We start from the raw sequence: 16,951 nt of genomic DNA, 5'->3' as shown, positions 1-16,951 counted from the left end.
CTAGTCTGTTGTCGGTTCCACGTCGCTCTTTTTATATCCAAACTGCATCCAGACAGAAATTTCCCTCTTTTAGGAACAAGATCATCAGTTTGGGTTGGCTGCTCATCTTTTAGTTAATTATCCTCTGAAACATGTCTGCTGCCGTCTTCCACCATGTTTAGGTATCGCAGCGTGCCGTAAAGCGTGTCTTGATGTAAAATACTGCAGTAAAGCACCTTATGGTGGCGTAAACGGCAGAGCCTTGTATGGAACGTTTCCCATCGTCCAGAGGATATATATCGTCATATCGCCCAGATCTAGTCTTTAATATAACCCACTACAGTGTTGAAGTGAGCGGAGTTTCCATCTCTGAGAAGAAATTTAACAATACTTTGAGAAGAAAACTCCTGACTACTAAAACTACCCGCTGGATGCAGATGGCTGGAACAAACTCTACAAAGTAAAACATGGATCGTTATATTTACTCGTTTTCTGCTCTTTAAAAAAATCTGATCTGTTCTTATTTTATTGTGACACAAAACCTGAAGTGTAACAAGCTAAAACTGACTGTCTGACGCCGCGTCGGTACTTCCCAGGAAAGGTAAACCAGTCCTACAGGACAAAATACTGTGAAACAGTAAAATGTGTGTATTTCACATTGTTGCTGTTTTAAGCTTTAAGGGACAAAAAAAAAGTTTTTTATTCACTATAAATATTTTAAATAATTAATTACATATCAGAGTGATTCCTGCCAAATGTAATCGGCATCAGCCTCAAGTATTCCACATCGGTCGGGCCTGGTTCCAAACTGGTCCCAGTTCCGTTTCCAGTTCTAGTCTGGGTCTAATTACTGGGAGACGATCAGAACCTCCAGAACCAGAGCAGTGAGAGACGTTGGAGACCACGGTACAGAGATCAGATCCAGGAGTCTGCGGGGAAGAAGTCCCAGGAGGTCCGCAGACACCAGGACCAGCTGTTCAGTCTGGTTATCAATACTAAAACTGATCATATTGACCAAAGCTCTTTAATGTCTGAATCCTGTAAACAGAGGTCTCCGTCCCGCTTCGTCCCTCTCTGCTGAGACATTGATCACTTCAGATGTCAGCAGTCATTTCTGATATTTAAACATTTCTGATCAATCACTTTGATCAGGTTTAGCCTCAGATGTGCCACTAAAACACGACTTTCTGCGTGAAAATAAAAATTAATCTTCAAGTTATTTAACACAAAGTGGAAGAAAAGATCTGATTTTTCATCTTAAATCTGCTTTTCTGTCATAAAACTTGCATTATAATGATTATTTACTTTACACCAAATAAACAAATCTTTGATTAAATAAATAAGACAAATCCTGCTTTTCCCTGCTAATCCATCAAACATTAAAATCTGTTTTTAATCGGAAATGAGCATCTGATTGCATCCTCATTATCAATAAATCTAATCCTGATCGTTGCGTAGCCCCATGTCTGCTCTCTATGTGGATGATGTGTGGACACATGATGCAGCCATGCGGGCAGCCTGCAGCCCCGCTCCGGCTCCACCTGCTGCCACCCCGCGCCTCACCGACCCGGGTCGGGCTTACAGGGCGTCGCCGCGCTGCATGGCTGCGTTAAACAGCCTGTGCGCCACTAGCCTCCCGTGCTAACATCCCCAGGTGGCTCCAGACCCCGGTGTTTCCCAGCCGCGCTGCCCGGCCTCCACTCACACCTGCGGGGCCGCGCAGAGAGCGCAGGGCCCGGTGGGCTCAGGAGCCCGGCCCTCCTGCAGCCCAGACCCGGAGCAAACAGCAGCGGGGGAGGGAGCGGCCTTGTCCCGCACGGGCTACACGGCGCTGCAACTGTCCGGAGGGGAGACTCACCCTCTACCGCCGCCGAAGCTGCCGTAGGCCCGGTCCCGCTCCTCGTAGGTGTCGTAGTCCGCCATTACTGCTGCTGTGTCGGAGGAGGAGGTCCTACACGTCACACAGAGCGGGTTTAGCTGACCGCAGAGCGCCTGACCGGGAATGCAAGCACTCACAAAACTCAAGAAAATACGGACTACGGACAAAATAATAAGTGAATAAAACAACATATTTAATCTGCCTGATTAAGGAAATTTTCTTTTTGTGTGTGACAAACACATGGTGGATGAGATAGATCATTTTATTGATTCCAAACTGGGAATAAGTGGTTGCAACAGCTATTGTTCAGATAAACAATGGATCAAATCAACAAACAAAATATAGATTAAAATAAAATAGAAAAATTATGGGGAAAAACTGACTGGTTTTGAGCCTGTTGGTTCTGGTAATGATGGACTTTTAGCACATATCGTAGGCTAACAGGTTAAATGAAGTATTTCATACCTAGGTTTTACTGTGTTCTTCATGTTTTCTTCCAGCTTACTGAAAACTCTTTATGGTGGATCAGCAAGAACCCAGCAGAATCAGACCCAGTCCAGAATCTTGATCTCCATAAGTCAGATTAAATGCAGCTTCATCTTTGACTTAAGTTTCTTGTGCAGAACTGGTTTAAAGTTTAAGCCTTTTTGGTTCCTTTAATGGAAAAAATATGCATAAAAATCCAGTTTTACAGAGAGTTTTTCCCTTAAAACCCGATAGCAGACCAAACATTGTACTTCTGTAAGAAATGTATTTACATTACCATCTCAGCAAATACTGACTTCATTTAGCAGGGGTATTTTTGGTTTCATTCTAGGGTCATTAATTATCCTGATACACACAATATACAAGTCATAAAAACAGGATAAGTTGTCTACAGCTACGTCTACAGGTACATCATAGGTGCGTATACAGACGATCAAATTAGGATAAGTGCTCTACAGGTAGGTCTACAGGTACATCATGCTTCCTCCGTGCAGCTTCCTGGTTGGTCAGTTTCCTCTGGGATCTCCTTCAGGTTTGGTGGAGGTGAGTTGCTCTGTGGTGGTGAGATACCGGATCCACGATGTCGTAGGTCACCTGGCAGGATATCCTTCTCATCTGGAATTATGGTTTTCCCCAAAGACTGCAAAGACATGATCCAACACTATTAAGAAACTTGAGTACAGCAGCAAGCAGAGGAGGAAGAGGAGGAGAGAAGGAAGAAGAGGAAGAAGAAGGAGTTTCAGTCTGCTTCATTGCACCTGGTTCTCAGCCAGAGCCTCTTTAGCCATGTAATGCTCTCTCTTCATTTTCATCTCCACATCTTCAGGGATGTCTGGAACCATCATGTCGATCAAACGACCGATGGAGAAGACCACATGCTGAGGACAGAAGACAATGAGACAACATGATCTAAACAGGAAAAAAAAAACCAGCTACTCTTCCCCTTCAATGTGATTCACAGTCATCATGAGGAATGTGTGAGAGACTATCACCTCAAAGATGATGACGAAGCTCAACCGAATCGCGAGGAGGTGGAAGTACTCTGGCTGGTACTGACCCTTCTCATCCCTGAAACCGTGATACCTTTGGAAGACCACAGAACAAAGTCAAAACCTGCAGAAGTACAAGCGTTGTAGAAACGGGAATTTGAACTCATTGGCTGCCAGACATAGTTGAAGCAGAGAGCCATATGCGTTTTGGAGCATTTTGGCTTGTCTTTTGGAAGGCCAAATCATGTGTTTGGGTGTCTTTGGGGTGCGCACTCAAAGCGCATTCACAACAAGTTGGGTGCACGCTTGGAGGCCAAATTTTGGAGGCGTTTTGACCCACGGCCAGACAAATTGGCTTTCTAAATACAGAAAGCACAAAAGTTGTCAAAGGGAGTATTTCGCAACAAATGAGTTGAAAAGAATTCTTCATAATATGGGTGAAAATGAGCTGCTTTGTGGAGGTCCACACTCTCAAGTGCTTCACAGTTTGGCAGTCAGACCCTTTTGCTAAAATTTTTCCAAATTTTAGATAAAAGTTTTTTAGACAGTTGAACCTATGTCCATCATATACTTCTGAGAGGCTCTAAATGTCTGAGGTGCTTTTTTATGCCCAATCATTTCACTGATATTTAGATCATTAGCCGATTGGCAAACAATTCTTCATCTTCCTCAAAATGTTTCTGTTCTGTTTTGTTTAGTTTTTTTTCCAGTGAAGACCAGAAGATCACCAGCATCAAGACTTGGCCTCACTTCACAGAGATTCCTTTTAATTCTCCAAATCTATGAACAATATTATAAAATACCGATGGTTGGATCTTGAAAGTTTGAGGACCATTTCTTGGAAATTGTTTCACAGATTTTAGACCCAGTTAGTATCAGATTGGTGAAGCTTTGTCCATCTTTTCTTCTGAGAGACTCTGCCCTCAAAAATGCAGATGTGAGAGTTAACTACAGGACATGTCATGCTGTTAGCATTTAGCTGTGGAAGATATCTACAGGATATATGTTGCACTGTTAGTGGATACCTGCGGAAGCAACCTGCAGGATATATGGTGCTGTTAGCAGCGAGCTGTGGAACTTACCTGCAGGGTATGTCATGCTGCTGCTGCTTGTACCTCTGTGGTGACGTAGCCAGAGTGAAGTTGATGAAGCCAGTCAGAGTGGGGTCTCTGGTGTAACGGTAGTACAGACGAGGCACAAAGTTTGAGGTGAAAGCTATGAGAAAGGCCTGAAAATACAAGTTTATAAAAGATGGAGATTCAGTGGTCATCGGGACGGACATGCAGGCATGGAGTCAGTCTCACATTGCTGAGGACAGCCATGTGCGTGATGAACTGCAGGATGGGAAACCAGATGCCAATGTCCTGAGCTCGCTCCACCACTGGGCGCCGATATTCAGTCACAAACTTTTGGGCATCCAGACGGATCTCCACCCAATTATTGATGAGAGCGAAGAGAGGAGCAAGAGGACACGCTGCCACGAAGATGGTGATGAAGCCAAACTGGAGCACTGCGAAGAGGAGGATGGTCTTGATCTGAAACGTTACATCTGGGTTCCAGTGACTGGATAAAACAGAAGAGGACTCACCCATCTCCAGATATTCACTGAAGAGTCCCTCACAGACCAGCAGCTGGTAGTCCGCCTCCCAGGGAGAAATCTCCTCCTTCTCTTCCTCCTCCTCTTTATCCTTCTCAGCCTCCTCTTTCTTCTCCCTTGGCTGAGGACTCATCTTCCTCTTCTGCCACCAGGACTTCACCTTCCTGCCAAATAATGAGCTCAAACATTCAGCTTTTTACTTCGATTTCAAAGGATCATGTGACACACATCGTCATCAAGTTTGGGTCATCAGTCCTGATTCAACTCATCAGTCCCTATAGTCCTGGTCCCACCAACGGGTCCGGCTCAGGACGGTTTGGTCCAGTAAACCCTGATCCCTGACATTTCACAGCAACCATATCCTGTGAGATTGGGACCCCAATGGACCCGGACCGGTTGGTGGAAACAGGACCTATTGGTCAACCCGGGCCTGTTGGTGGACCCGGACCTGTTGGTGGACCTGGACCTGTTGGTGGACCTGGACATGTTGGTGGAAACAGGTTGTTTGGTTCTGATTAAACAGTTGTGAACTTGGACTGGTTTGCCAGAAAGCACCAAGATTCTGAGACTGTAGAACCTCAAGGGGCTGTAGCTCAGGAAGAAGAGCAGTCAACAAACCGGAAGGATCTATTCCAGGCTTCCCCTGACCACATGCCTAAAGGTGCACTTATGCTGGATGCACAAGACAGTTTTGTCCATGTCCTGCATACGTTATGCTGTGGTTAGTTATCATAAAATGCAGCAATACCACCGGAAATCACGGGCAGAAGTGTTTAGTTGTATAGCTGACACACAACCAGAGAATGGAACAAACCAGAGAAGAAGAAACGAAACATGAGGAAGACACAGAAACCGCCAAATAAAAAGCATCTAATGGAATTGGCGTTAAAGAGAACAGCAAAACAGTGTTTTGAAAAACTTTACAGCATTGCGTCACCGCTACGAACCGGTGTCAGAACATGGAAGTGAGCTCTGAACTCAGTACTGCCCACTAGTGGATAACCTGACTTAATAACCATAGCAGCGTAAAAGGCACATCGATGTATGAGGACAGAGATGTAGGACGTTTGAAACGGACGTCCTTGTTTATATGTGTCAGGGAGCAGAAATGGCTGTGACACTGAACCCTGCGTTGCCCCCCCGATGTATCTGTAAGGGTGTGAATGTAACATGCAGCGCAAAGCATTTTGAGTGGTAAACATGGCTGCAAAAGTGCTGTAAAAGTACGGTCTATTTGCCATTTAGAACTGAACCAGAACCAGAAACATAATGGTGTCCATCTCTACCAGAGGAGACTCTATCAGGAAACAGCTACAGCAAAATGCCTCCTTTGGTCTCATTTCAGTGTGCCACGCCTTCAGAATGTGAGAATTTAATAGTTTTATATCAACAACATCAACATTTTGCATTTAAACCTTCATGCTCAGTGGGATTTCATTACTCTGCTTTCCCACATCTGTTCTGCACCTGAACGCAACATGAAGGGCGTTGCAACTGAGAGGGGTGGAGCCTAATTAAACTTCATTAGTTCAACTTTTACAGCATCTCACAAGATCATTACGTGTGCACAAAAAGCAACCACTGATAGGTTACTGCAGATCTTACAAGTTGATCATACATTCCAATGAAGATAATGACGAACAGAAAACACGATGATGTCGTAGGCTAATGGAAGTAATACTGACTAGCTTAAATCAACAGTGGTAGTCGTTCTAGGTTTGTGGACACACTGGACGTCCCAATATGCCATTGGTATCACCATGGCTACAGAATTTCTGATGATGTCCATGCCTCAGAAAGACACATAAAAAGATGCTGACCAGTACACTGAGGTCCCAGAGGCCATTAAACACACCACAGCTTCTTTTTCTTTGCCCATTTTGGTGGGCGGCCAGACGTATACTACCTCCTGTGGTTATGGTGGGGACAGAATGCTTTGCCTTCGACGATATTACGGGACCTCCATCGTCAAGAGCATGCTGTTCACATGGAGGAGGTGGGAATAACACCCAGTCTCTGATTCAGACACAGGACATCTGGGTCCAAATCCAAACCCATGAAATCGTTCAGCAGGGAGGATGCAAGGATCAACGTTTACTGGAATCCTCCCAACACAGACCAGTACCTACATTCAAAACGGGCACATTGCTATGGCAACGGAAGAAAAAAAATTGCATGAGGAAAAGCTGTGGATGTCCCTGCTGGGCTTCCATCCAATCAGCCATGTTAGATTGTGTTTGTGTGTTTGGTTTACGGGGAAATGAACTCCTGGATGTTGTTGATCAGCTGTTTTCCCACCATGATGACGAGCAGCTCCTGAGCCAGTTCAATGAGACATCCACCTTCCCCACACTAGAACACAAACCCAGAGGAATTAATTTAACCCTGTAGTGTCTGGCAGTTTAAATAATGGCCAGAAAACTCCAGTCTTTATTTATCCTGATATTTAACAAAAGAACTAAATAATTTGCATAATGTTTGTTCCTATACGATATTGGAATCATTGAAGTACCACGTTTGTCCACCAGGTTGCAGAAGATGAACATCAGATTGTACAAACAGGGTTTGGAGCAAAGTTTTTACCATAAAGAGAATTCAGTTCAGTTCAACTTTATTTGTATCGCGCCACTTCACAACAATGTTGTCACAGGGAACTTTGAAACCAACTGATTACATCGAGTCATGACTTGGATCCAATCCATCCAGAAGAAGTAAGTCTTAAAAACTGGATTAATGGGTTAAATTTATCTTCATCATTTATATTTTCTGTCTGTCTGGAAGATTGGACAGTTGGACAGAAGTCATTAAACAGACTGGTTTTTCTGATTCACTTTTATTCTTCATCATCATCATCATTAGCAGGGAGGGACTAACTCACATCTTCGTTGCGAACTCCGAACAGAGTGTTGTAGTTGCCAGGGTAACCGATAAACCTGAGGCACAGACAGGATTGGTGTAGCTTAGTGGCCCGGAGCGGAGGCAGAATAAACCTGATGGTGATGGAAATGAACTGGAGCCACTCTCACCTGCCTTTGAAGAAAGCGATGTAAACTGGAGATGAGTAGAAGTTGACGAACTGAAAGATGAAGACTTTGAGGATGAACATGTCTTCATATTTGGTCTGAGTTCGATGCATTTCTGAAAGGAAGCAAATACCAGACACTAGAAACAGTAAAAAGACGTCTGGTTTCCTGAAACAAACAACGAACCAAAGTTTGTTTTCAGATTCTGAACAGAACAAAGTGCTGTAAACAGAACTCGAGTGAAGAGTTTTGGTTATTGAAGTTAAACAGTCAACTTGCAAACCCTGGTTAATCCTGAACTCCGGTCTTTAAAAGCTAAAAATCACCACCTTGAACGTCTCTATAGGACAACTGGTCTCGCCATCCACAAAGAAATGCACCATCCACAGCATGACCAGGACCCAGTTGCAAAAACTTCAACTCGATGCCCACCCTACAGCTTTAGTTAAGTCCTGGACTTTCTCTCTTATCTTATCTCTGCCATCTTTCGCTCCCCACGAACCACAGGAACTGTTCCCAGTCTCGTTAAAACTGCAACCATTACTCCGTTATTAAAAAAAACTGGTTTAGATATAATTAATTATTATAACATCTGTCCCATTTCTAATCTTCCCATCATTTCCAAAATTATTGAAAAAGTTGTTTCTACTCAGCTTTACATTCATTTGTCCCAAAACTCCCAGTATGACCAGTTCCAGTCTGGTTTCCGCCCCCGCCACAGTACTGGAACAGCTCCTATTAAAACAACTAATGACCTCCTCATGGCTGCTGATTCTGGTCTTCTCAGTTTTCTCATTCTTCTTGATCTGAGAGTGGCTGTCTTCCATTGGCATGGAACGATTTTTTATGATGATCTGATGAGTTTGGGTGTGTAGTTGGCCTTTAAAGCAAGACTAGCTTAACAAGTATGAACAGAGCTGATTTTAGACTATATAACCAGAACTGGAGATCCGGGGGCAACAGCAGTTACTTTACAGTCACACCCAAAAAGTGCAGTTAACAGCTGACCGTTAACCACTAACTGCCAAACACAAGTAATTCATTGCTAACAGCAAATCACTGAGAGCTAACGACCAATTCCTAACAGCTAACCACAAATAACAACAGCTAACTATTAATAGCTAACCACTAATTACCAACAGCTAACCACAAATAGTTAACCACCAACAGTTAACTGCTAACAGCTAACCACAAATAACAACAGCTAACTATTAATAGCTAACCACTAATTACCAACAGCTAACCACAAATAGTTAACCACCAACAGTTAACTGCTAACAGCTAACCACAAATAACAACAGCTAACTATTAATAGCTAACCACTAATTACCAACAGCTAACCACAAATAGTTAACCACCAACAGTTAACTGCTAACAGCTAACCCCTAATAGTTGTAATTATCTGACTCGAGTCCCCGTTCAAGTCATGCAATGCGCTTCCTGGGAATGATCCGGGCCTGGGCGACCCAGTAAAGGTGAGGGCGACTCACCCCAGCGGGTGAGGATGTGGGCGAGCGTGGTGTAAACTCTGGACAACATGAGGATGACCAGCAGGTTCAGCACGGATCCCGAGAGGCTGGCTATCCTCCCAGCCTGCAAACACGCAGAAAAACCACCGTAAACAGGACGTCCGTGACCTGTGAAGTCCGTCAGGGAGCTGCGGTACTTTCTGCTACTCACTGAGATGGTGAAGAAGCTGTTCTCAGACTTGTAGATGATGATGCTGAGGATTGTTCGATATAAAATGATGGCGATGAGAAACATCAGCACCACAGCGCTCTGCAGACAGGAAGCGAGATCTCAGACCTTCAGAGGATCCAACCCCGGGATGAATGAGAGGTTAGAGGTCAGGAGACCCACCATGATGATGATGACCATGCAGCCCGTCACGGTTCGGTTAAACCGTTTCTTCTCGGGGAAGTAAGGCTCCTCTGCTCCAGTCACCGGGTTCCTCATGGTCATCGGCGCCATGGCGGTGAACTCTGGGCGAGGTCTCTCCTGTTGAAGGTGGACAGTCAGGAACTCTGTGGACCAGTTCAGAGTTAGTTTACGGCAGGCAGCGCCTCACCTCGATGTCCTGGAAGTCGGAGCAGTCCCAGCGGTGGGACAGGGTGGAACAGGTCCTCTTCCAGTACTCCAGGAAGGTGACGGCCCACAGCGACATGAAGATGCTGAGGAACACTGTTCCTCCGTTGTCAAACAGGAGACCTGCCTGCATCCACAGACAAACGAGGTTGGACGTTGTTGTGGACTGGGACCTGGTCTGATTCCTTCCCGAATCAGACCAGGATCCAGATTCTAGGTGTCTGAAGTCCTACAAAGTGCTTCAGATGGAAACATGACGACATTTTATCTGCTCAGGACAAATCTAAAAGAAACCAGACAGACCACAGAGTCAGGCTCAGACCGGCTCGGATCGGTACAGACCGGCTCGGATCGGCACAGACTGGCTCGGATCGGTACAGACCGGCTCAGATCGGTACAGACCGGCTCGGATCGGCACAGACTGGCTCGGATCGGTACAGACCGGCTCAGATCGGTACAGAACGGCTCTGATCAGACCGGCTCAGATTGGTACAGACCGGCTCAGACCGGCTCGGCTCAGCACAGACCGGCTCAGATCGGTACAGAACGGCTCTGATCAGACCGGCTCAGACCGGCTCAGATTGGTACAGACTGATTCGGATTGGTACAGACCAGCTCGGACCGGCTCGGATAGGTACCGACCGGTTCGGACTAGCTCGGATTGTTACAGACCGTCTCGGACCGGTTCGGACTGGCTCAGATCAGTACAGACCAGCTCTGACTGGTACAGTCAGGTGAATGGACAGACAGGTGAATGGACAGACAGGTGAGTGGACAGACAGATGAATGGACAGACAGGTGAGTGGACAGACAGGTGAATGGACAGCCAGATGAATGGACAGACAGGTGAATGGACAGACAGATGAATGGACAGACAGGTGAGTGGACAGACAGGTGAATGGACAGCCAGATGAATGGACAGACAGGTGAATGGACAGACAGGTGAATGGACAGACAGATGAATGGACAGACAGGTGAATGGAAAGACAGTTGAATGGAAAGTCAATGAATGGACAGACAGATGAATGGACAGACAATGAATAGACAGACAGGTGAATGGACAGACAGATGAATGGACAGACAGATGAATGGACAGACAGGTGAATGGACAGACAGGTGAGTGGACAGACAGATGAATGGACAGACAATGAATGGACAGACAGGTGAATGGACAGACAGTTGAATGGACAGACAGGTGAATGGACAGACAGGTGAATGGACAGACAATGAATGGACAGACAGGTGAATGGACAGACAGATGAATGGACAGAAAGATGAATGGACAGGCAGGTGAATGGACAGACAGATGAATGGACAGACAGGTGAATGGACAGACAGTTGAATGGACAGACAGGTGAATGGACAGACAGGTGAATGGACAGACAATGAATGGACAGACAGGTGAATGGACAGACAGATGAATGGACAGAAAGATGAATGGACAGACAGGTGAATAGACAGACAGATGAATGGACAGACAGGTGAATGGACAGACATGTGAATGGACAGACAGGTGAATGGACAGAAAGGTGAATGGACAGACATGTGAATGGACAGACAGGTGAATGGACAGACAGGTGAATGGACAGACAGATGAATGGACAGACAGGTGAATGGACAGAAAGGTGAATGGACAGACATGTGAATGGACAGACAGGTGAATGGACAGAAAGGTGAATGGACAGACATGTGAATGGACAGACAGGTGAATGGACAGACAGATGAATGGACATACAGGTGAATGGACAGACAGGTGAATGGACAGACAGATGAATGGACAGACAGGTGAATGGACAGACAGATGAATGGACAGAAAGGTGAATGGACAGACATGTGAATGGACAGACAGGTGAATGGACAGACAGATGAATGGACATACAGGTGAATGGACAGACATGTGAATGGACAGACAGGTGAATGGCCATACAGGTGAATGGACAGACAGGTGAATGGACAGACAGATGAATGGACAGACAGGTGAATGGACAGACAGATGAATGGACATACAGGTGAATGGACAGACAGGTGAATGGACAGACAGGTGAATGGACAGAAAGGTGAATGGACAGACATGTGAATGGACAGACAGGTGAATGGACAGAAAGGTGAATGGACAGACATGTGAATGGACAGACAGGTGAATGGACAGACAGATGAATGGACATACAGGTGAATGGACAGACAGGTGAATGGACAGACAGGTGAATGGACAGACAGATGAATGGACAGACAGGTGAATGGACAGACAGATGAATGGACAGAAAGGTGAATGGACAGACATGTGAATGGACAGACAGGTGAATGGACAGACAGATGAATGGACATACAGGTGAATGGACAGACAGGTGAATGGACAGACAAGTGAATGGACATACAGGTGAATGGACAGACAGGTGAATGGACAGACAGGTGAATGGACAGACATGTGAATGGACAGACAGGTGAATGGACATACAGGTGAATGGACAGACAGGTGAATGGACAGACAGATGAATGGACAGACAGGTGAATGGACAGACAGATGAATGGACATACAGGTGAATGGACAGACAGGTGAATGGACAGACAGGTGAATGGACAGAAAGGTGAATGGACAGACAGGTGAATGGACAGACAGATGAATGGACATACAGGTGAATGGACAGACAGATGAATGGACAGACAGATGAATGGACAGACAGATGAATGGACAGACAGGTGAATGGACAGACAGGTGAATGGACAGACAGATGAATGGACAGACAGGTGAATGGACAGACAGATGAATGGACAGACAGATGAATGGACAGACAGGTGAATGGACAGACAGATGAATGGACAGACAGGTGAATGGACAGACAGATGAATGGACAGACAGGTGAATGGACAGACAGATGAATGGACAGACAGATGAATGGACAGACAGGTGAATGGACAGACAGATGAATGGACAGACAGATGAATGGACAGACAGGTGAATGGACAGACAGATGAATGGACAGACAGGTGAATGGACAGACAGGTGAATGGACAGACAGATGAATGGACAGACAGGTGAATGGACAGACAGATGAATGGACAGACAGATGAATGGACAGACAGGTGAATGGACAGACAGATGAATGGACAGACAGGTGAATGGACAGACAGGTGAATGGACAGACAGATGAATGGACAGACAGATGAATGGACAGACAGATGAATGGACAGACAGATGAATGGACAGACAGGTGAATGGACAGACAGGTGAATGGACAGACAGATGAATGGACAGACAGGTGAATGGACAGACAGATGAATGGACAGACAGATGAATGGACATACAGGTGAATGGACAGACAGATGAATGGACAGACAGATGAATGGACAGACAGGTGAATGGACAGACAGATGAATGGACAGACAGGTGAATGGACAGACAGGTGAATGGACAGACAGATGAATGGACAGACAGGTGAATGGACAGACAGGTGAATGGACAGACAGATGAATGGACAGACAGGTGAATGGACAGACAGATGAATGGACAGACAGGTGAATGGACAGACAGATGAATGGACAGACAGATGAATGGACAGACAGATGAATGGACAGACAGGTGAATGGACAGACAGGTGAATGGACAGACAGATGAATGGACAGACAGGTGAATGGACAGACAGATGAATGGACAGACAGATGAATGGACAGACAGGTGAATGGACAGACAGGTGAATGGACATACCTTGTAGGTTATGCAGATGCTGGAGTAGTTCCAGTAGGAACAGATGTTGCAGAGCGGACACATGATGAAGGTGTTTCCACTCTCACACACCTCCTTCCTACAAACGCAGAAACCATCAGGAAAGTGACATCTACAGCTGCTGTTGTCATGACAACCCCAGAGACACTGGAGACTACGTACGCTGGGACATCAGAAGCCACGAGCCAGAATCCCACCAGGAAGATCAGTGTCCCAAGCAGAGATGCTGGTAGGAGCCAGCCGGTGTAGAAACCTGAAGCAAGCATCGTTGCCATAGAAACCGCTGTCATAGTTACCAACAGCACACAATGAGCCGACAGGTAAATGTTGTTGCTATGATTACCGAGCCAGGCAAAGTAAAGTGCAATCTTCTCTCCGAAGTACTCCCTGATGTGGTCCAGAGGTTGGTACCGTCTCCAGCAGGACCACTTGGCCCAGTACTCATACAGGATCTGTCTCAGACCCAGAGATTCAGGAAGTGAAGGAGGGGTCGACAGCTGGAAGTCCCCCTGCAGAATAGAATCAGGTTCCCCACCGGGATTCAGGTTTACAGATCAGGTTTCAGGGTACAGCGATCAAAGGTTAGGGTTCAGGGTTCACCTCATGCAGGGGGTACGCTGCAGTGAAGACCTGCTCAGTGACCAGTCGGTCGATTCCCACCTCCCCCTTCTTCACCGAGCCGTAGGGAGTCCTGGCCAGGATCTCATACAGCTGGAGGACAGGGAGGACACTTCAGACCAGTTCTTAGGGGTCTCTCAGGAGGAACATGTTCCTCATTCTGAGTCTAAACAAGCAAGTAGCCACATGTCGGACCTGGACCACAAAGTCCAGGATCTGTGTCTGGAAGTCTTCCTCATCTGGCTAATGAAGAGTCTTCATCACTCAGCAGGGTGAAAGTAAAACACGATCATCATTGCAGCGTCGCAAAACGACCAGCTTATTGGTTTTGATCTGATTTTTATTTTTTTGCGATGGTAGAAAATATTCAAACTAAATAACTTTAAACATTTCTGATTTTTATCAGTGATTAAAAATTAAAATGACAAAATATGTCTGAAAAAAACTCCCAAAAAGTTGTAAAAAAGAAGTCAGAGAACCCTTCCTGAAGGCGCCGAATGATCCAGTTCCTGATCTAGTTCCTAACACTGCACGGCCCAAAGATCCATCCATCTGTCCATCCATCTGTCCATCCACTTATCCATCCATCTACCATCTATTCATTTATCTATCTGTCTTTCCATCTATTCAGCCAGCCATCTCTCATCCATATATCCATCCATCCATCTATCTTTCCATCCATCCATCTGTCCATCTATCTTTCCATCCATCTATCTATACATCTATCCATCCATCTATCTTTCCATCCATTTATCCATTTATCTCTCACCCCATTCATACATCCACCTATCCATTTATCTATCTATCTTTCATCTATTCAGCCATCCATCTATCCGGCCATTCATCAATTTAGCGAATCTGGTATTCTTTGTTATATTTGTTTTGTTTGTTTTCTCTCTTTTTTTTTCTCTTGTCCAGCATTTAAGCAGCAGAATGATGATCTGGATGTTGTGTTCTGCTGATGAAATTTACTTTGCCAAGGGGGGCATTACTGGTATGATGATCCCCTTGATTTTCTAGATTTTTATTTTATTTCTTTATTTATTTTGAGTAAATTTTTGAGTTTCTACTGCTGGACCAGACCAGAGAGGATAGGAGCAATAGAAAGACAAAGGGAAAGAGAAAGAAAACACCTCGTAGAGATAGAGAAAAAGAGAGAGATAGAAAGAGAAAGAGGAAAAAAAACAGACATCTGCATAAACGTACACATATACACCCATACACATTTGCCTATATAGACGCATGTACCTACATATTCACACACATAGACACAAACTTAGACTTAGACAGACTTTATTCATCCACAAGGGAAATTCTGTTGTCACAGTAGCTCAGAACAGCAATAGAGGAAGAAATAGAAACAGCAATAGTAGGTAAGAGAAAAAAAAAGTAAATAATAATAATAAAATAGAATAGGTACTATCCATAAAGCAATCTGGAATATGTACACTTTTACAAAGATAAAAGATAAATAAAACTATCAAGTAAAATTGGCAATATAGAATATAGAAAAACAGGCCGATCTTAGATTCTTATTCCACCTGCAGAGGACTAGACTATGAAGTGTCAAGAGCACCATAAACTATCAGGTTAAATATTAATGGGAGACAAAGAAAACCAGCTGCTGTTGGTAAATAAACCTGCACACATCTCAGTGACTGTGTCACATGCAGAACATACAGAGTGGAACGTGTTCAGAGAAGAGAGATCATGTCAACGTAACCCCGCCCACACACAAAGGCAAGAAGCAGGCCAGGAGGACCCTGAGACTCAGGTAGCCGGCAGCCACCCCCAAGCACAGGATCCAACCACCCCACCCGGAGCCAGCTATTACCCACCCGGGAGGCAGCGGAGCCCCAACCGGAGTCCCCCACAGTCAGGGGGAACAGGCCCCAGCGGGCCCAGACCGGCAGGAACCAGCCCCGCTGGGCACCGGCCGCCCAGGGCAGACAGAGCGCGTTATGTTTGTAATATAAAAGAGCGCATCAGTTCAGCGGACGTGTGAATCTGAGGAGCAAAAGAGGAGCATCAGCCGGACAGACACGTTTCATGTCTGATCTTCCCGGTGCTGCAGAGGATCTGATTTTTTCATTGACATCATATTCTGGTTTAGAGATCTGACGACGCAGACATGTCGACACATATCACGCAGCTACACTCAAGTCAGAATTTACATTGCTGCTGCGTGCGACTGTTTGGTCCGACGACATGCGAACTGGGCCGCGTGGAGCGGGAACTGGGCCGCGTGGAGCGGGAACTGGGCCGCGAGGAGCGGGAACTGGGCCGCGAGGAGCGGGAACTGGGCCGCGTGGAGCGGGAACTGGGCCGCGAGGAGCGGGAACTGGGCCGCGTGGAGCGGGAACTGGGCCGCGAGGAGCGGGAACTGGGCCGCGAGGAGCGGGAACTGGGCCGCGTGGAGCGGGAACTGGGCCGCGTGGAGCGGGAACTGGGCCGCGAGGAGCGGGAACTGGGCCGCGAGGAGCGGGAACTGGGCCGCGAGGAGCGGGAACTGGGCCGCGTGGAGCGGGAACTGGGCCGCGTGGAGCGGGAACTGGGCCGCGTGGAGCGGGAACT

The 16,951-nt window shown here is 46.0% G+C and overlaps 2 protein-coding genes across 2 annotated transcripts in view; both read right to left on the bottom strand.

Moving 5' to 3' along the window:
• The window catches only part of eif4h (eukaryotic translation initiation factor 4h), a 74,282-nt gene extending 72,345 nt beyond the window's left edge, over positions 1 to 1,937 (bottom strand). The window contains 1 exon segment of the mRNA XM_079246347.1: positions 1,838 to 1,937. Coding sequence (XP_079102473.1) covers positions 1,838 to 1,902 — 65 coding nt within the window. The 5' untranslated portion in view covers positions 1,903 to 1,937.
• An 819-nt stretch (positions 1,938 to 2,756) lies between these two features.
• ano7 (anoctamin 7) overlaps positions 2,757 to 16,951 on the bottom strand; it is a gene marked incomplete at its 5' end in the record, with an annotated part of 34,412 nt that continues 20,217 nt past the window's right edge. Inside the window, 17 exons of the mRNA XM_079245830.1 lie at positions 2,757 to 2,984; positions 3,103 to 3,222; positions 3,337 to 3,427; positions 4,416 to 4,561; positions 4,638 to 4,843; positions 4,922 to 5,094; positions 7,185 to 7,282; positions 7,809 to 7,863; positions 7,957 to 8,068; positions 9,444 to 9,546; positions 9,634 to 9,732; positions 9,814 to 9,951; positions 10,022 to 10,165; positions 13,742 to 13,838; positions 13,922 to 14,012; positions 14,103 to 14,268; positions 14,360 to 14,470. Coding sequence (XP_079101956.1) covers positions 2,820 to 2,984; positions 3,103 to 3,222; positions 3,337 to 3,427; positions 4,416 to 4,561; positions 4,638 to 4,843; positions 4,922 to 5,094; positions 7,185 to 7,282; positions 7,809 to 7,863; positions 7,957 to 8,068; positions 9,444 to 9,546; positions 9,634 to 9,732; positions 9,814 to 9,951; positions 10,022 to 10,165; positions 13,742 to 13,838; positions 13,922 to 14,012; positions 14,103 to 14,268; positions 14,360 to 14,470 — 2,115 coding nt within the window. The 3' untranslated portion in view covers positions 2,757 to 2,819. The remainder of the gene's footprint in view (positions 2,985 to 3,102; positions 3,223 to 3,336; positions 3,428 to 4,415; positions 4,562 to 4,637; positions 4,844 to 4,921; positions 5,095 to 7,184; positions 7,283 to 7,808; positions 7,864 to 7,956; positions 8,069 to 9,443; positions 9,547 to 9,633; positions 9,733 to 9,813; positions 9,952 to 10,021; positions 10,166 to 13,741; positions 13,839 to 13,921; positions 14,013 to 14,102; positions 14,269 to 14,359; positions 14,471 to 16,951) is intronic.

This window comes from Telmatherina bonti (assembly GCF_933228915.1).
Source record: "Telmatherina bonti genome assembly, chromosome: 9".
In the NCBI taxonomy this organism is placed as follows: domain Eukaryota; kingdom Metazoa; phylum Chordata; class Actinopteri; order Atheriniformes; family Telmatherinidae; genus Telmatherina; species Telmatherina bonti.
The sequence above is the reverse complement of the archived record's forward strand: the minus strand, read 5'-3'. Positions and strand labels throughout refer to the sequence as shown.